Source organism: Sander lucioperca, chromosome 16, assembly GCF_008315115.2.
Source record: "Sander lucioperca isolate FBNREF2018 chromosome 16, SLUC_FBN_1.2, whole genome shotgun sequence".
NCBI classification, from domain to species: Eukaryota; Metazoa; Chordata; class Actinopteri; order Perciformes; family Percidae; genus Sander; species Sander lucioperca.
In genome coordinates this window covers 12,280,490-12,301,287 of record NC_050188.1, presented here as the reverse complement: position 1 = coordinate 12,301,287, position 20,798 = coordinate 12,280,490, and the positions used below count along the sequence as shown (strand labels likewise).

General features: G+C 40.8%; 1 protein-coding gene across 7 annotated transcripts in view; it reads left to right on the top strand.

Moving 5' to 3' along the window:
* Positions 1–20,798, top strand: part of LOC116051688 (glutamate receptor ionotropic, kainate 5-like) — a 271,292-nt gene that overhangs the window by 232,030 nt on the left and 18,464 nt on the right. For 5 of the 7 annotated variants that reach the window (XM_031302238.2, XM_031302239.2, XM_031302235.2 and 2 more), the window contains 5 exons: positions 6,268–6,306; positions 10,113–10,222; positions 10,810–10,983; positions 18,783–18,948; positions 19,610–19,835. In XM_031302238.2, coding sequence (XP_031158098.1) covers positions 6,268–6,306; positions 10,113–10,222; positions 10,810–10,983; positions 18,783–18,948; positions 19,610–19,835 — 715 coding nt within the window. The remainder of the gene's footprint in view (positions 1–6,267; positions 6,307–10,112; positions 10,223–10,809; positions 10,984–18,782; positions 18,949–19,609; positions 19,836–20,798) is intronic. The other 2 variants (XM_031302240.2, XM_031302237.2) reach the window with 1 other exon arrangement.

The window sequence follows — 20,798 nt, the reverse complement described above, 5'->3', positions numbered from 1 at the left end:
GAAGTTGGATTGAGAGTCTTTGCTAATAACAGTACATGTTAATAAAACATTTATTTATTTGCTGTTGTCAATAAAACATAATGACACGTCTCCTCCGAGGTGCTCTGGTGATGTGCAGCGCTGTCGCTGCATGAAGATCCAGTACATCTGCAGCGCATCAGCATTCCCCTCCACCGCCTGTCCTCCATGTTTGATCCAGTCCAGCGTTAGTGCCTCAGTGTATTGACTCAGTGATCAGTCAGCTGTTTAAAGTGTGTACAGCCGAGGCCGTCGGCGCACAGCGGGCGTCCCCCGGCTTCATTCCCTTAAGTGTTTGTTTAAGGGATTAAGTTGAGCGAGCACTGGGGACCATTATACACAGTAGATAGACAGGCTAACAGGCCATGCTGATGATGGTGCACGCACGCACGCACGTACGCACGCACGCACGCACGCACACACACACACACACACACACACACACACACAGTGCGTTTCACTATCTTTGTGGGGACCCGTCATTGACATAATGCATTCCCTAGCCCCTTACCCTAACCTTAACCATCACAACTAAATGGCTAACCTTGACCCTTACCCTCACCCTAACCATAACCTAATTCTAACCCTAATCCTAAAACCAAGTCTTAACCCTCAAACAGCACTTTAAAGTTGTGGGGTCCAGCATTTTGGCCCCACAAAACTGTATTCCTGGTTTATGGACCCCACGAATATAGTTAAACAAGAACACACACACACACACACACACACACACACACACACAGGATCAAGGTCGCAATGAACCTGCTGCAGGGCCCTGGGCCACTATTGGCCCCCTGTTCCTCATGTCAGTTAATAATGGGCTTTTAGGGGCCTTTTCACACCTGAAAGTCTGAACCAAGGTCCGGACCAAGGTTCATGTTTTTGGTACATTGTTACATTTGATCCGGTTAGTTTTGGTTTCGACATAACTACTTCCTGTCGTCATCACATACGTGAGCCGCCTCTCCCGATACTTGTAATTGATTGGTTTGTAGACGTAGACGGTATGGCTGGGAATCACCAGAGGCCCCACGATACGATATTATCACTATACTTATGATGTCACGATACGATATTATTGCGATTTTAAACGTATTGCGATATTTTGTTATATTTTGCAATTCATCACCCATTTTCCAACTTCAAATGATGTCCCCAAAGCAAAACTTTGTCAACATCTGTTTTGTCTCAAAAACAAAATGTCTCTGGTTTGTTTGTTCAATTAACTTTGCGAGAACAAGTTTTTCCAGAGAGAGCTTTAGTTTGAAAATCTCTGAACTTTTCAGAAAGGCGCTGATGTCGTCACTGTCACGTCTTTTAAGGCAACCGATCGTATATTCGATGGGGCAGGACCAAGGTTATTATAGTTTTGCATTTTTCATTAGTTTTTATTTTTATTTCGTTTTGACTTTTTGTTTTCAAATTCAGTTTAGTTTTAATTAGTTTTTAAAGTGGGTTTGCTAGTTTAGTTTATTTTTTATTTTTTGAAAATGCTTAGTTTTAGTTTAGTTTTTATTAGTTTTAGTCTTTTTTTGTAATATGGGTTATTTGTCGGGGGATTCAAAAAGGTCAGAAAAAGTATTGTGTAATAATAACTCAACAAAAACATCATACAATTTTAGAAATATGTATTCACAATGTATTCAACAATAACACCAGTACATAAAATGTAGCCTACATGTGGTCATAAATATGTAAACAGTCTACACAAGATGCAGTATGTGCAAAATGTGTAAGTGACGTGTTCCAGGAAAAAACCTAAATAGCCAACAGACTAAAGAAGACATGAACAGGTGTTTTCAACTTTGGTTCGAGTAAAGTGGCGAACTTTTTGAAGTCAATCGAGTCACACAGTTGTGTAGACATCCCAGTATCAATACACATTAACCCACGCTTCCTCCCGCTTTTGGTGTTCCTGCGTATGTACTAACCAGCAGCTATCGGGTCGCCGGTGAAAGCCCTCCTGTAGTGTTCTCTGTCATGCTGCCTGGCCCTGTATCCATACATCCATGCCCGTAACGTTACCGGGGTTAGCTTCTGTTTCTTTCTTTGAAAGGGGGTTTTGCGTTCTCCTTAAGGTAAGCTAGGTTAGCCTCCTAGCTTGTGTGCGCTTCTCAAATGTACTTTGAAATTCGTGGGATTTTTCCCTGTAATAAATTGACCACATATTTTACCACCTTCCACTGCAAGGCGCTTTTATCTGACACAGTCATAATCAAATAGGACTGCTGCTTTCTTCCGACTTTCGGTACCGCTATGATGCCAGGCGAGGGACACGGACTATGTTGTGTTCAATTTGACGTGGAATGTCGGAATTTCTGGGTTCCCAGTCGGAAACTATACATGTCCACGGGAAATGTCATGGTCGGAGAGATATAACGTTATTTGCTCTATGAAAGATCAACAAAGATGAAAAATAAGGACATTTACTCGATTATTTTATTTTAGTTTTGCAAACAGACATTACAGTTTTAGTTTAGTTATGGTTTTTTTGTAATGCCTTGTTTTTATTTTTATTTCAGTTAACGACAATGTTTTTTCCCACCTAGTTTTCGTTATTTTGTTCGTTTTCGTTAACGATTATAACCTTGGGCAGGACTCGTCACCCTGATAACCAAGCAAATGGAGAGGAAGCTTGTTCTGGCCGTATCTGTCTCAGGCCCCCAGGAAGTTTCACATAGCAGCCAAACAGTGGAATTACAACTTCCATTTCTGTCACATGTAACCCTCTGGCCTTAAAAGTATTTTTCCCTTAGGGTTATGCGCCACTCAGCAACTCTAATCGGAATGAACATGGCTCCGCCTCAAGCACTGTATCCAGGTTTTATTATACACCCATGGTCTGTCTATCCAGAGCTGTCAGACACAAACAAAGACAGAAAAGTAAAGTCTGCTCCTTACAAACCTTTTTAAAACCTACAGGATTGTGTAAAAAAATCAACTTTTCAAGTTTTCACCCAAAAACAACAGCTATGAGTAGCTTTAAATTGTAGAATTTCAACTCCCTGATTCCCAGAATAAACCCTGAGATCACATCAATAATATCCTGAGAAAAAGATATCCTAAGTAGGCTACTAAAGAAATGGAGAAACATTTTCTCACTGTGTTAAGTTTGATTAGCGTCCAGCAGCACACACATTACATAATTTCCTGTCCGTGTAAAACAGTGAAGCACATCAATTTCTTGTATGTTAACAAAAACAAAACAGAATAGCATGACAACTGGTGTGTAGTAGATACTGTATGTTATTAGTATGGAATTTAATACAACAAAACACACTGGTAACACTCAATGCCATGCAAAGCACACAATTCTGAATGTGTACAAGCTCCTGAACGCAAACCAAAACACATGCAATCTTATAGCTACTCTGTGACTCCCAAAGTAACTAAATAAACAATGCAATCATGTCTGGAAGTATAAAGAGCTTTATACACATAATAAAACAAACACACAGGCACGCACGCACGCACACACACAGCATAAATAGCTTGCGAGCACACTTAAAGATGGTAATCTTTTTAATTGCTCAAGCTGTTGACTTGTGGCACACACATTAGTGAAGTGCCATCATGTTTATCATTGTTCTTGCCCCCTGGTTGTTGAACAGCGTAAATTGATATCTGCTGTTGCTCCCAATTCATTAGTGCTCAATATATTATCACATTGCTATTCACTGCATCTGAGTCACAACAATTTATTACAGCGTGTACAAGGAGCTCTGACATCAACCACGAGGAGATACCAGCTGTGTTCGACGGAGACGAAGGAAGCGACATTGTTATTACTCTGAAAAATGCAGTGTTTATGACTTTAAATAAGAGACTGAATGAATGTCAGGTGCACGATGTAACTCTGTTGTTAATGTTGTAAAGTTAGAAAGCAGTCACTTGAAAAACTCCAAAATGTTGACTTTTCAGAAAGTGTCAGCGTTGAAATGTGAAAATGTAATTAGTTACTCATTAGATATTACTTTCATTTATTGTATTGCTTTACTTTAACTCCTAAACAGCACCAGTTATAGATATTAGATCACTTTATATCACGCAAATTACTTTCCTTACACATCACCGCTCCGTCAGACGTTTCTTTAAACTAACTCCAAATCCTTAACAACCACGTCACATATTCCGTATTTATTTTTCACATATTCTGTGTTAACGTGTAAATATGAAGACTTTAGAGACCCACTGGTTTAACAAGCAATTATTTCCCTGTTATTTACAGACCATAAACATCCAGTTTGGTTTGTTGTCCCATCCTCGTAGTAAAGCTGCAGGGTTCACACACCCTCCAGCTAAGAACAGCCAACATGCAAATTCAATAACATTGTTCTGCATTTCACCTTACAGGCCAGGTCCACCTGCCTTCACTCCCTGCACCAAGCTGACATTTACAGTAGGGATTAGTTCAACTAATAAAAAAAAAACAAAAAAAACTATGATTTGATTGGAAGAATATATCAACATATTAACATTAAATCAACTGTAACACCTAAGGGACCGTTCGGTATTTATGGAATGGGCCACTGGAGTAAAATAGGGGAGGGTCATGTCTTTTTATTCTTTGTTGAGGGGAGGGTCACCCAACATTTTTTAGTCTGGGGGGGGGGGGGTCACCCAACTTTTTTTAGTCTGAGGTGGGTCACCCAACTTTTGTATTCATCAAAACATTTATTAGCATATTTTTCCATGTAGCTCTTAGTCTCGGCCCTCCTTCGCTACCAGATAGGTCTGACCCATGAGTTTGCTGGGGGGCAGGGGCATTGCCCACCTTGTGGGTAAATGCATTGTTTAAAAAATTAGTGGAATAATTACATCTGGCATGACCAGATATTTTATAAATATCTTAAATAACACAAAACAACTAAATGGTGGTAGGTAATACATCAGATTTCATATACTACTTTAGTAAAAAAGAAATTACTGTTGCACTAGTCTAGACATCTTGCAGTGCCAACCTTGCAATAAAGGTTTCCTAAATGTCATATATATAATAATATAATACAATATACTTTGATGTCAGCTTACTAATTGATTGCAGGTTTTGTGTAGATTTGGACTTTTATACGTTTATTCCACTTTGTTTAAACGATGAAGTGGAGAGGCCTCGTTCACCTGTTTGGAGCTGGCTGGTGAATGTGATGCTCGTATCGGCCTTGCTGGATACACTGTGACTCTGTTTGTGGATCTACTGTTCGCTGTGGATTACTTTTTTTTCCGTGTCATTGGATTACGGCAAAACACTGATTTTTTTTCTTAACGTGTCTTAACGTTTTATGGTGGGACTGCGCTTGGTTTCTGCGTTTGGAGAGGCATCTCAACAGACTGTAGGTCCAACACTGATTGTTCACTGTTACATTTTAGTTGAATTTAAGTGTCGGGGCATTCCGCCACCGTCTGTCTATTGTGTTCCAAGACAGCCGTGCCACGATTGGATTTCATAAGGGTGAATTGTTAAATTGTTACAATGTAATTTAAAATCTGCTTTAAAAATAAACATATATGTTTTGGAATATAATGTTCAGCTTCGGCAGCTTTACCTATGTGCTAAAATATACAATGACTGAGGAAGCCTAGTGACGAGTCCATAGCAACCACTGTTGAATTGGTTATATCCCAGTGTCCTTTGCTGAATGGTCTCAATGTTTTATTGTTTTATTTCATGTGAATACTAGTTCACTAGAGGAGTAACTTAGTATGTGAAGTAATGCAGTAATGCAGGAAGTGTGCATTTAGTTTCCATGCTTATTGTGTTTCCACAACAATGTTAGTGAGTAAATCTACCACACAGTTCTGAAATGGCCACCACACCATAACAGAGGAGTATGATGTCTAAGATCAGAAAGCAGAGGTTCACTCATCTATGTCATGGCTATAAAAAATCAAAGGGCATCTTTACATCTTTAGTAAGTGCATACTAACACAGAAGGCATCCATAAATTGCTGGGGAGGGTCATGTATCTTTTTCAAATAATTTTGGAGGGTCATAGAAAAATTATTAGTGGCGAGGGGAGGGTCAAATCTTTTTAGCCTAAAGGTTCCAAAACTCCTCCGGTGGCCCCTGAAATAAATAACGAACAGTCCCTAAACACTATGTGTTGCAGGTATGCAAGAGTAAAAACTAGTGAGCAAGCAAGCACAGAAGTAAGCAAGTAATGGTAGGGAGGCAAAATGTTGCCACACGGCTAACTTTAGCGAAGCATGAGGATTTAACAGTTGTTTTTCTGTTATCTCCAACTCTGGCAGTGGCCGTGGTGTCTGGAAAAGTCAAGCTGCAGGCTACCGGTAAGCAACGCCGTGTCTTCTATAGCTACAGAGTGTTGCAAGTCTCAGACCGGGACTCCCGGTGTTTGAACACTTTTGAGTTAAATACAGCCACACGTTAGACCAGTTAGCTTCCCAGTGTTTGAACACTTTTGAGTTAAATACAGCCACACGTTAGACCAGTTAGCTTTAAGATTGTAACTGTGTTTAAGCTAGCTATTAGCCAAAGGTAGGTTAACGTAACAGACTAGCTACAGACTGTTGCAAGTCCCAGCCCGGGACTCCCTGTGTTTTAACCCTTTCAAGTGAAATACAGCCACACGATAGACCGTTTAGCTTAGCGGTTTTTAACTGTGTTTAAGCTTTTAGCCAAGTGTAGCGCTAACTTGCATCACAAGCAGTGATGCGCAATGTGGGATCGGGTGCGGTATTGGAGTAGTTTTATGAGTACATGAGTACAGTATCAGACCCGATACCTCGAATCCAACCTGCATTCATTTGCTGCGTGTCATCCTCTCTCTCCTTCCTCTTTCCGTTCTATCTGCTATCACTTTCAAATAGAAATAAAGAAGCCCAAAAAACACCTTCACGTCTTTAAAGAACGCCGACGATGGTCGGTATGGATCATCCTGATCCCAACGACCCCACAGAGTTTAAATAGCTGGGTTTCCCTACCATTCAGTCAGAACTGAAGAAGTCTCTCTGAAGAGTGACGAAACTTCTTTGAAGCACTTTTAACCAAGTCCAGTTGCCCTTGAGTGTAACCCTTCCCTGGATCATAGTTGAACATGTGATTTTAAAACCATGTTCATTAATGTGCAACCAACAGCCTCCACTCGTTTAGTTTTACCAGATGTTGAACCTGCTGGATGACTATGACCGGGATGACTGCAGAACCTTGTTCACCTATCACATACTGCATGGACTTGAGTGTCCACATACCTTTAACCAAATAGTGTATTGTACTTTAGAGTCCTGCAGTGAGAACTTTAAAGCTGAGTCAGCTGCACGGAAAGTTCTTGACAGTGAGCGCAGTGAGTTTGGATGATGGACAGCTTACCTGACACACATCTGAATGGTCCCGATGCAGTGATCTCACCACTCTGACTCCACGACAGGCGAGAACAATCTCTGAGGATTGCGGTCATTTGACTTTCATCTAAATAACGTGACCTTCTGCTGAGAGAGAAATGTCCAAAACAAGCTCTGCAAATATATTTCGGTGTCGGAGGATATTAGGTTTTTGCTGTTTGGTTACTGTATTTTAACTTCGTAATGTTCCTGTTCCTCCTCTTCTTTCTTGTACTGAACAAACTTGCACAGAACAAATGACTCAGGTTAAATTTCAGTTTCGTTTCTGTGCTGAATTTTTTATTGAGGACATACAGTATGTGTGCTGCACAAGGTGCTGCACTTAAAGTTTGCATGAGTGTGAATGTTAGAAACGCAAATTATATTCAGCATTGTTCAGTAATTTGGAGAAAACATGATGGAAATTGATCAAAACGATGCCAATATTTAACTTTAGAGAAGCATTACTTTTTGCATGTTTAGCCCACTTAGTATTACATACAGTTTACACATCTGCAGATCAAACTGTGCTTTAGTCAGCTTTTCCAATAAACCATGGCAGATGATTTCTCGAGACCGTCCTCTCCCGAAAAACGCTTCTATAGGTCGTTTTATTCAAGCAGCAATTACGACTCATATTAACGTTTATAGTGGCAGTGCCCTCTAGTGGCCGTAGTAATTGTTAGGGGAACAAGGTGACAAAGCGCCAACAGCACCATATTCCACATAAAGAGTCCGGTTTGAGTGGTGGATGGGTCAAACAAACACACAGAACTGTCCCGTTTGAAAATAAAAGTTAAAGGCTATGTGTTTTTTTCACTTTACGGAATAAACGGAACTACATCAAACCACCAATCTTTTCTAAACTTCACTAAGTAGTTTTTGTGCCTAAACGTAACCAAACTGCGACCGTTTCACAATGTTAAAGACGTGTTTAAAACCGTGACCGTTACGTTCTGTTGCTTAGATATGAAAACGGAAAACGCTCCTGTTGGTCGTATTAAGAGGGTAGGAATAAACAACCTATATCGTCATATGGTTTGGAAGACTTGTTGGATTTCTCCCATTATTATAATTATAATGAATTATAATTACGTTTCACAATTGCGTCCACTAAACAGAGGACAACATCAGAACTACAAGCAACAGCTTCAACGTTCAATTTTATTATCCAAAATATCTCTTAAAGGACATTTATTTTTGCACTGTAATGTCCTGCGGAGTGCCTTGGATTGTTTTTGAAAGAGAAAAGCATTTCTAAATTTTTTGAATTGAGACCACTTTCCACCCATGCAATGCGCCCTTCACAGGATGAAAATAACACAGTCCAAAGAGGAAATCAATCGCGGCAAAACATACGGGTGATGATTATATTCCTTTGATACACCTGATTCAGCAGATCCACATCAGATTTTAGCCCTTGGGAGGGCTTCAAATGGCGTTTTTCATACGAGCCAAAATGGACAAAAATAGAAAGGGAGTTGATTGCCTCCATTACAGCTCCAGTAATCTGCTGTAATTGGGTCCAATCTGGGAGTTCCTCGACTCTCTTCACTGCCAAATCCTTTTTTCAGTAGACGGGGGTGGGGGGTGGAGGGTGGAGGGGGGGAGTGATGAAATGTGTCCACTGGAAACGTCTAGCTGAAAACCATCAACCGACAGTCGTTAACGCACTTTAAAAGCTTTTGTAACTGTAATTTTTTATTTTGATTGCAGGTTTATGTGCTGACAAAATGTGACAAGCTGTAGGAAAAAAATAAATAAAAAATCCAAAGTACATGTCCGTCAATCAGAAAGTGAAGGTTGTGTTCGTAAGCCTGAGTCGTTGACAGCTCTCGGAGCGCTGTGACCGGCAGACGGTCATTACCACAATTGCTGCCAGCTGGAGAAATTACAGCTTCCGTTGATGTAAAACTTTACCTTTTGAATTTAAAAGTCCGTGTAGTTCCACGTGTGAAAGTGTGAATTCAGAAGTGCCATTTAAAGTATCAAAACACATGCAGAATCTGTCCTCATTAAAAAATACAAAGCATTTTGGGGTTTTTTTGTGTTGATTTCAACACAGTCAGCAGAGTTCTTTGAGCAGCATCTAGTGGCCAATACACAAACTGCAGTTTAAAGGAACACGCCGACTTATTGGGACTTTGTCTTATTCACCGTATCCCCCAGAGTTAGATAAGTCCATACATACCCTTCTCATCTCCGTGCGTGTCGTAACTCTGTCTGACACACCCACCGCTAGCCTAGCTTAGCCCAGATCCTGGAGGTAACCGGCTCCAACTAGCCTACTGCTCCCAATAAGTGACAAAATAACGCCAACATGTTCCTATTCCTATATACACAGCCATCTTCTAACCGTATACATACTGGGAACTATATTCTCAGAAGGCGAAGCAGCTGCTACTTGGGCGGAGTGATTAGCGCAACACCTGAAAAGCACCGTTGTTACTTTCTGCTCCTCACCGCGGGGCTTCTCAGGTGCTGCGAGCAAATCACTCCGCCCATAACAGCAGCAACAGGCGAACCAGCTTTAAAAGTGATAGGGAGAGTTTCAGTGTGTTCAACTGTTAATACAAACGTAATTTGTATTAATTCGCAATTATATTCAATGGTGTGGAGAAATACTTTTTGATACGTAAGATTTAACCAACCAAGTTTAAACTTTAGCTAACAGCGGGATTTTGTGTGTGTGTGTGTGTGTGTGTGTGTGTGTGTGTGTTTGTGTGTGTGTGTGTGTGTGTGTGTGTGTGTTTCAGGGCCGTAAACCTGGTTACTTCTCCTTCCTGGATCCGTTTTCTCCAGCTGTCTGGCTCTTCATGCTGTTGGCCTACCTCGCCGTCAGCTGCGTCCTCTTCCTCGCCGCCAGGTAACACACCTGCCTCTGTATGTGTGTGGGTGTGTGTGTGTGTGTGTGTGTGTGTGTGTGTGTGTGTGTGGGTGTGTGTTTGTGTGTGTGTGTGTGTGTGTGTGTGTGTCAGCTGCAACATGTATTTTAGTCACACGTGTAGGTCTCTCTGCCCCTTTTCTCTCTCTCTTTCTGCCTGTAATTTGGTCGTTCACACAAACAAAATATCTCACACTCCAGTCGAGTTATTATGTTGTTGTCTTTTGTGTCTAAATGTCTTTGCCTCTTTTGCCCTTTGTTGTTTCCTACCTCAACAGTTTGACTCTGTTTATATGAAACATATTTTAAGAACAATCTTTGTTCTTTGATACAATAATCTTAATAAAAGGTGCACTTAGTGGCGGAGTATGAGTTCTTTTGTAAAAGCCCTACAATGGTGCAGTCAATATACCATTAAAATGCGCTGCTCTGATTCGGAGTGTAAAAGATTTGAAATTGTTATGGAGTCTATGCATGAAGTCACCATGAACACTAGCGTAGCTCAGTGTGGCCTTGCTGTTATTTATTTGGTGCTGGTTATAAGAAAATGTTTAATGTCCCCCCTCCAGGCTCAGCCCCTATGAATGGTACAACCCTCACCCGTGTCTTCGGGAGCGGCCGGACGTCCTCGTGAACCAGTACACCCTGGGGAACAGTCTGTGGTTCCCGGTGGGCGGCTTCATGCAGCAGGGCTCCGAGATCATGCCCCGGGCTCTGTCCACCCGCTGCGTCAGCGGAGTCTGGTTCGTACATCGTATAAACGCTCATTTTAATCAATACTGGGGTTTGCACCCATAAATCCCTAAAGTGTATTTTATCTCATTTCTTCCGACTTATTGCATGTGTGTAAGTGCTGTCTAAACACTTGTTTCACATAGTTTTATGCACATTTTGAAGAATCTCTATTAGAAAAGCTGAATGACAACGGCAAAATTCGATAAAACTTCCTAACGTGTTTTTGTCTCGGGACAGCATGATGCTACATCTACACTACTAGACAGTGTTGTAATGTAACGAAGTACAAATACTTCACTACTGTACTTAAGTAGAATTTTCACGTATCTGTACTTTACTTTGTTATTTATATTTCCGGAAACTTTTACTTTTACTCCACTACAGTTTCTAAATAAAATGTACACTTTTACTCCACTACATTTCCCCTAAGCATCTTAGTTACTCGTTACTACAAAATAAAATCAGAAGTAATTTGTTACACACAAAAAAGCAGGTTGGGCGAATCATTGCTCCTAAATTGCTAAAGATAAAGTTAAAGATAATGCACACTCCCTTCCAATTGGTGACCTAATGCCTGTTTGTTGCCAAGCGGCAAAAAAATAAAAAAACATAGGCCAAAACTAAAGAAGAAGAGGAGGAAGCAGAATGACTGATAGTGTCATGGAAGCACCTGGTGCAGGCTCTGCCGCCATGGTAACAGACGATGATCACCCCGACGACAGTGGTGATGAAGATAACATTACACACCATTGGCCCCAAGTTCATAATCAAAGTTTTTTTAATTTTTACTTTTACTTCTAATACTTAAGTACATTTAATATCAGAAAATTACGTTTGATACTTAAGTACAGTAAATATTAGATACTTTAAGACTTTTATTCAAGTACTATTCTAAAAGGATACTTTTACTTCTACCAAAGTCATTTTCTGGTAAGATACTTGTACTTTTACTCAAGTATTGCTTTCAAGTACTTTATACAAGACTGCTTGTACATGTACGTTTTGGTTTAAAAACGAATACCTTTTGCTACGTTTACGCCTTGTCGTCCACACTTTCTCCGCCGTTTACGAGCCCCTAAAATGGAGACATTTGGAAACACTGCTGACCCCGTTTTGGTTTGAAACCCCCAGGGTTGCTTTATAGTCTGGACGGGCACAAACGGAGACCTTATCGGTTTCGGTAGGCTTACATGCCTCTCAGTAACTGCATTCTGCATTTTCAACGTATACATCCATAATTTTCTAACCGCAAAGTAACGTCAGGCAATCTGCTTCCTGTTACTCCGGCACGCACATGCCCAGTGAGTGTGAATGGTCATGTGATATGCGCTGTCAGACGTTAATACGGACGGGGATTAGTTCTGCTACAGGAGCTATAACTCTTTAGCCTCGTGAAATTGTCCTGATCTCGCGAGTTCCAGTTTTCCACTCGCAGATCAGTCTGGCATCTTGAGACAGAGAAAATTTGGAGCCATTCGCCAAACGATCGACCAATCAGCGTTGGCTTTGAGGCGGGTTTACGTGTGACGCAACGAGAAGCGACTGTTCATTCTAAACAACGTGGCGGCTTCCACGGATGAGATGAGCGTAGCTATCGCGCAAGTTTTATCCAAATTAGAAAGTATTCCTTCATCGAAAGAAGAGCAAAAAACGGCACTGGAGGCTTTTCTCGGAAGAAAAGATGTTTTTGCTCTTCTCCCGACTGCTTTCGGCAAGAGTTTGATATATCGTTGATCTGATTGGTTGATTTGGCCCGTCTATCACCAACATAGGTGGTGATAGACAGATGGTTTATCCAATCAGCTAACCAGTATTTTCGCCCCTTCCCAAAAGTTCTCCAACGGAAAGTTCCCAGATGGATATGCCGAGCAAATGCGAAGCAATCCATCTGGCGGAGTCAGGTTAACAACTCTTGTGTGGACAGATTATTTGTACGTATCAGTGTAGATGTAACATGGCCAATACTAGTTTACATGAAAGAACAATTAAAACTACCCAATTGAACCAAATTCCTAAGGACTTCTCTCCATTTTTCTATCATAGACGGGATAGATTACCGTTACAATTTGTTTTGTTTCTGGTTAGCAATGTCTACTTCTTCTGCTTTGTGTACTGGTGGATTACAGCCATGTGTAGCCAATAGCGCCAACTTCTGAACCAAAATATGCTCCGGCCTAGTTTTTTTTTTCACTCCAAACCAGTTGATTGAAATGCAACTAATTTGCATTTTAAAAAGTCGGCGTTAAAATTCACTTGACAATTGAATGGAAACACGGCCACTTACTTACATGTTACTTCGCTTCATTTCCGTTTACCTACGTGACGCTGAACGTGACGTTCTGAAGTTTAGATGAAGATTGTGTTTTGGGTTAAAATCAGACGTTACTCCACATCCTGAAGGTTACGCATGTGACGCAACGTAACCCCGTGAACATGTTCGTTAAGTTAAAAAACAGCTCACCATTTACTTTTAGTTTCAAACGAGACTCGAACACCACTCTCCCGGGTGAAAATCCTGTGCTTGTTTGACCCAACCGCCACCCCGACCTACATACTCATGTGGGAATTTGGTGCTCTTATGTTTCGTCAGAGACGGTTTAGAACCGAGGCATCCCAACTCAGAGTAGTTTCCCGTATCTGTGCCACACCTCTTTAGGAGACTAGCGGCAGGTCCGAGTGTATTGATTCCAATGGGAGAAGTGAACGTGAACACAGATTATGAGCGATCCTTTCCCCCCATGGTCACCAAAGTATATATTGGCGCCATTTCTCACAAGCCACATATCTCCAGAACATTCTGACACTAAAATGGCAATTTTCAGACGGACACATCAGGAGAAAATTAACTTTGTTTGCGAGATCTGGCAACAAAGAGAAGCTAACTTCAGCCAATGTTCGTGAAGGCCCGAACAAAAAAAATCTCCGTAATGCTAAATGTCTTTTAGCTGTGTAATCATCTAACGTTAACAAAAGAACATACATTATTCAAATATAACTTTTCATTCATCCACATGATGTTCACTACATGTTCAGATGAGGCCACGCCCTTTTAGGAGACAGGAAGTGTGTACCGTTTCATACCATTGGCGCTGCTTGAAATGCGCTATCTTTAGTATCTTTTGTTTCATCAACCTTACTTCCTGCTTTGCTCCCGTCATAACTACTACAGCCAACAGAGGGCACCGCCACTAGAAACGTGAATATAAAGGACTTGCTTTGAACTACATGATTGCATGCAGGGTACATGGCAACCACGTTCTGTTAGAGCGTTGGTTGTGCACGTCCATGGAAATGAACATTCTTGATTGCTGCGCTCTATCGCTCTCATCTCGCAAAAATCAAACTACGTAGACAAATCTTCTTAACATCAGTTAAACATTTCAATAAATGTCCTGATAGTCTCAAACGGTCCTGGTTATTTATGAAAAGGAGATTGTGCGGCACATGCATATTTGAAGCCAATAAGAGGCTTTGAGACGATGATAAATGTAGAAAAATGCAGTTTCTGGCCCGGGACTGAAATAAAATAGATACGCAGCCTAATGAGATCACTCAGGTTATATCTGTAGCTTCTTTGAAATCTCACAACTTTCTTTTCCAAGGGAAGATTCACTGAATATTTAATGTTCCGTCTGGTTTTATCTCTTAGGTTTTATCTACTTTTTATAGCATTTTGTTTTCCCTATATGTTTTATCATTTAATTTTTTGAATTAACTCGTATTTGCTCTTATTCCTCATTTTTCTTTTTCACACTTTGTAGCTCGCAGCGGCTTGTGTTTAAATTACAATCTAGTTCATCCTCTCCTCTCTTCTCTCTCCTCTCTCTCATCTCCTCTTTCTCCTCTCCTCTCCTCTCCTCTCTTCTCTCTCCTCTCTCTCCTCTCCTCTCCTCTCCTCTCCTCTCCTCTCTTCTCTCTCCTCTCTCTCCTCTCCTCTCTTCTCTCTCCTCTCTCTCCTCTCCTCTCCTCTCCTCTCTCTTTTTATTAGAAATTAAACTACCCAACAATATAACAATAATAATAATGATTAGACCATTAAACAGACAACTGTTTTGATCGTTTCCAGTTTGAGAGCATCGAGTACTTGTACTTTTAATACTTTAAGTACATTATCCTGACGATACTTACATACTTTTACTTAACTAACTTAAGTAACTAGCATCTTCAATGCAGGACTTTTATTTGTAACAGAGCATTCAAGGTCACAAGGATTCAAGGATTTTTCTTTGGATTTGTCTATATTTGGTCCAAAATACAGTAAGAGGGCTACAATTTAAACTGCCTTTTTGATATCGCAATGACGATTAAAAAAAAACGATATATTGTGCAGCCCTACAGTAAATAAAGTTAAATTTGAATTGAAACCCAAACGTCCGTCCTCTTGCTGGCTGTGGAAATTACTCCTCCAATTCGTCCTGTTCTCTTCTCTTCCTTCCTTCTCCTCCTGCTTTTGCTCCCCTCCCTCCCTCCGTCCATTATTCCCAGTAGCTGCAGTCAGACAGATGGTGGAGAGATACTGGAGGGGCCATCAACATCTTTCCTCTGACAGCTCTCTGCCTCGCCCGGCACTTAGCCCCATGAAAACTCATGATGGCCGTGGCACAATCTGCAACATACTGATTTCTGTCCGTCTGTCTGGCAGTTTATCTGTCCGTCTGTCTGGCAGTTTATCTGTCTGTCTGAGGGGCTCGTTGGCTGGCAAGCTGCTCAGGCTGAAGAGGTCTATTACCCAACCTTATGAAAAAGATAAGACCGAATACAACAGTATTCAGTCTTATCTTTTACGACACTTGCAATGAATAAATAGAGCACTTTTGTTAAGTGTTTTTAACCCTTATGTTGTCTTGGGGGTAAAATCTGACCCATTTTCAAAGTTTTTTTATATCAGAAATATGGATTTCTTACAACTAAATTGCCCAAAAAAATAACTTGGATGCATGCATGATGTATGGAAGCCATACAACATTCTTCGCAGGTAAAATTCATGATTATTTCCATTGAATTTAGGGTGTTTTATTCAATTTCATAGTATTTGAAAAAACAGTATCCTGACTAAACTTTGACATAAACTAGTCTGTTTCACTCAACATCCTCTGATCTTAACTATTAGTCACCATAATTTCTGCTTTTTGTTAACTCAAAAATTAGGTATAATGTCATTTAAATTAGGTTTATTGACCATGAATAAAAGAAAGCGTTGAAAAAAGTAACAAAATGTCGGGAAAAATGTCCATTCATTTTTATGGGAGCAGCTGTGCAATGCATTCTGGGAGTGACGCGGGGACTTTGGAGAAGCGAGGTGTCAAGTCGCCCGCTTCTCTCTTGCATAAAGTTGAATCCAGGCAACTTTATGCAAATGAGGCGTGGCCGGCTCGGCTCGCCGCCTCTCAAAATCTGACGAAAATCTTTTAAACTGACCTTTCGTCGATCTGAAATGAAGACGGATTTAGCAACTGCATGGCTTATTTCTCGCTGAAAATGTTTTCAGAAACACGTTTCAGTGAACTATTTTCAGAAAATAAAAGACCGTATTCCAAACGAGCCGCCAATATGGTACGTTTTGAAATCCGGGAGCAGAAAGACCCAGGTGACGTGTTCGTCCAATCAGGTGCAGCCATCGGGCTTGTAGGAGGCTGTAGACTGTTTTCTCTGATTGTCATTGATCAGTGAAGAGAAATGGACAACTGCTGGTGACAAGCCCACTAGCATGCAATGCTGGGAAGCGGGGCGATCCCTTCGGTGAAAACAACGCGTATATGGACATGCACCATAATAGCGCCAACAACAAACTTTCACCCGGCAGAACGGGGTTCAAGTCCCGTTTACTTAACAAACGTCACATTCAGCGTCACGTGCGTAACCTTCAGGTTCACCTTCAACCATCTTTTCGAAGTACTTTTGGTGCCTAAACATAACCAAAATGCGACCGTTTCACAACGTTAAAGACGTGTTTACAATCGAGACCTTTACGTTCAAAACTGCGACCGACGTTCTCTGGTTTACATATGAGGTTGTATTTTCTACACCACTAGGGGCGCTAATTTATGAAACGCTCCTGTGAGTCGTATCAGAGAGTAGGGACAAATAACCTATATTGTCTTATGGTTTAGCGACTCGATGGTTTTTAAAGTATATGCGACATTAAATAGCCACATTTTAGTTAAAAATCTCTTCTATAAAAGCTTGGGTAACATGTTTAAATGTAATCACCAGTACCCAAACTGTAATTTGTCCTTGGTTTATTTTGGTTTGTCTCTCTCCATCATTTTCTCCTCCTCACTCCGACTCTGTTTGCCTCTCTCTCTCTCTCTCTCTCTCTCTCTTTTTCAAACCTGGGCTCCCTTCCTAATTCCCTCACTCCTCACGTCCGTCTCATTTCCTCTGGAGGTGTCCTGCTCCTCTCTGCTGCAGCCCGAGTTCATGTTTAGGTGGATGAATTTTACCTAAAAATCCTGACGTTTCCTGCAGTGCCCTCCATCTGTCGCTCTCCTGCTCTCCACTCACATCGCTTAATGGAGAGAGAGAGAGAGAGAGAGAGGTGAAGTGAGGGAAAAAAGTAGAAAAAAAGAAAAGAGAAGTGAGGGTTTAAAAAGATGTTAAAGCTGCTCTTCTCTAGTCCAGAGTTATTATAGTAAACTTAAATAAGCCGTAAAAAAATTGTTTTAGTAAACTGAAACTAAATGTAAAAATATAAAAATAAAAAATAAATATTTCAAGAAAAACTACAACTAAACTGAAACTATACTGCCACTTTAAAAAAAATACAATACAATAATAATAAAAAATACACATAAAGTAAAAATCAACGTAAATCATTTCAGTTTATTTAGCTGTAATGTTTCACTACTGAAAAAAGGAGGCTCAATGGTGTTTTAAGCCCTTTTAAGCAGCACTGCCTGGAAGGCGACATTGGGGGCTTAAAACACCAAACACCAAAAAGGAGACAGCATGAATTTACATCAACTCTCGCTGTGACACTGAACTACAGAAATTGAACGGACTTGACATGAGATGGCGCTGTGCCATAATCGCTTCACTTCGGACACTGAAGTAGCTCAAAGATTATACATTAAGGTCGCCTGGGTAGCTCACCTGGTAGGGCAGGTGCCCGTATATAGAGGTTTACCCCTTGACGCATCGGCCGCAGGTTTGACTCCACCCTGCGGTCCTTTATAGCATGTCATTTCCCCTCTCTCTCCCCTTTCATGTCTTCAGCTGTCCTAAATAAAGGCCTAAAATGCCCAAAAAAATCATCTTAAAAACATCATGGCTATTCTTCAACCATGTATTCTGTATGTATATGTAGCTACAAACTTCTAAGATATTATACCCGGCCCTGACAAAGACAGACTGACACTAAATATATAAAACCTAACCTTCTGAAAAACTTGAACTAAACTAAAACTGTCAAACTCACTCTGAAAACTAACACAAACTTAACTAAAGTGAAATTGAAAAATCAAAACTAATTAAAAATGAAAAAAATAAAAAAATAAAAAATAAAATCAAAACTAATTAAATATGGGTCTAACGTTAGCGGTCCGCTGACCCACTGCCGCTGGATCTAACTGTCCCTTCTCACTCCCTGCATCTCCGGAGAACGTCTCCCGAGCTGCGTCGGGCGGCTCTCCTCCCAGCGAGCTGCGACACAATTGAGGGCCCCGCTGATGCAAATTGTCACTATGACAACTAACAACAATCGCCATTTTGTTGTGTACCAATCAAATGACCACGGGAAACAACACGGTTCAATGGTCTTTCTATCCATTTTATTTCTATGGTTCTAACCTTGCTCTGGTCCTCTCAGGTGGGCGTTCACCCTCATCATTATCTCGTCCTACACGGCCAACCTGGCGGCATTTCTGACCGTCCAGAGGATGGAGGTTCCCATCGAGTCTCCGGACGATCTGGCTGACCAAACCAACATCCAGTACGGCACCATCCATGGAGGATCCACCATGACCTTCTTCATGGTGAGACAAGAAGAGATTCCTCTCAGAACTCACTCGTTTCCAGTGGTGGAATGTAACTAAGTACATTTACTCTTAAGTACTGTACTGTACTACAAATGTTGAGGTACTTTACTTGAGTCTTTTCTTTTCATGCCACTTTCTACTTCTACTCCGCTACATTTCAGAGAGAAATATTGTACTTTTTTACTCCACTACATTAATCTGACAACTTTTACCTTCAAAAATCAAAATGTTTGCTCACAAAACACATGTAGTTATATATTACCATGTTTTATTATGAATTAAACTAGCCAACAATATAATGGGAACAATACAAGTTCAGCTGAAATGATTAGACCATTAAACACAGAACTGTTTGGATCGTTTCCAGTTTCTAAAATGTGAGGATTTTTCTGCATCGAGTACTTTTACTTTTAATCCTTAAGTACATTTTCCCACTTACATACTTTTACTTAAGAAACATCATCAATGCAGGACTTTAACTTGTAACAGAGTATTTTCACAGTGTGATATTAGTACTTTTACTTAAGTAAAGGATCTGAATGCTTCTTCCACCAGTGACGCATTTCTTCTGATAGCAACAGGAAAGAAAGCTGACTAAATCAAATGTTAACGCCTGGAAAAACCAAAACCACCTCTATCTCCACCTTTCCTCCTCCAGAACTCGCGGTACCAGACGTACCAGCGGATGTGGTACTACATGAACTCCAAGCAGCCCAGCGTCTTCGTGAAGAGCACCGAGGAAGGGATCGCGCGCGTCCTCAACTCCAAGTATGCCTTCCTGATGGAGAGCACCATGAATGAGTACTACCGCAGCCTCAACTGCAACCTCACGCAGATCGGAGGCCTGCTTGACACCAAAGGATACGGCATCGGCATGCCTCTGGGTGAGTTTACCATAACCAAACACATGTAGTCTGCAACGTATGAAGACATTTTGTTCAGAGAGGAAGGAAAATGAAAAGAAAGGCTGGAAGTCAGAGGTCAAAACGGTGCAACGGTGCCTCTGCAAAATAGCCTAAGGAAAGAACTTGTTTGGGTGGAACATGTGTACGTTCAAAAGTTGTTTTAGTCGTGCAACAGAAAACTCAGATAGTCTAGCTAGCTGTCTGGATTTACCCTGCAGAGATCTGAGGAGCAGTTAACCATAGTCCTCATTAATAGACCAGAGTTTAAAAAACACAAAGAAAGTGGAAGGTTACGTACATCTAGCCAAAATGAGGGACATCCAGCGGAATTTCCGGTGGCAACTGAACAATCCCGTAAATAGACTATAGACTACATTGGTGATATACCAATCTTCTCATCTGACTCTGCAAAAAAATCTCCCAAAAATGTCAAATTTGTCCTTTAAATATTGCTGTAACCTCTAACGAAACACATGTATTCTGCATTATAGAACAAGTAGATCCGACCAGGCAAACTGAATATGTAGATCGTGCTCAAATCAGCATGACAGCCGATACATCCCTGTTGACAGCACACCCAGAGCCATTTCAGCACACCAGGCGCATCAGTTAAAAATATTACTTCACCATTTCTATGTCAACTTTACAAAGTTGAATCATAAACTGTTTTTGAAACATTTGTATTGATGCAATAAATCAGGAACCACAGTGGAACACACAGAAGCTCTCCAACATATTATATAAAGTGATTCATCGGGTTAAACAACTTATTTTTTACAACGCTGTAGAGTTAACTGTTTATTGGAAATAGGATCACATCAGCCGATGTCTTACTCTTAGTTACCACACGATTGAGCTAGCACAGCATTTTAGTGTTTATATGTGCACACAATCCCACAATCTCTACAAAGCTAACGTTAGCTTGACTGACTGTTTTACTAA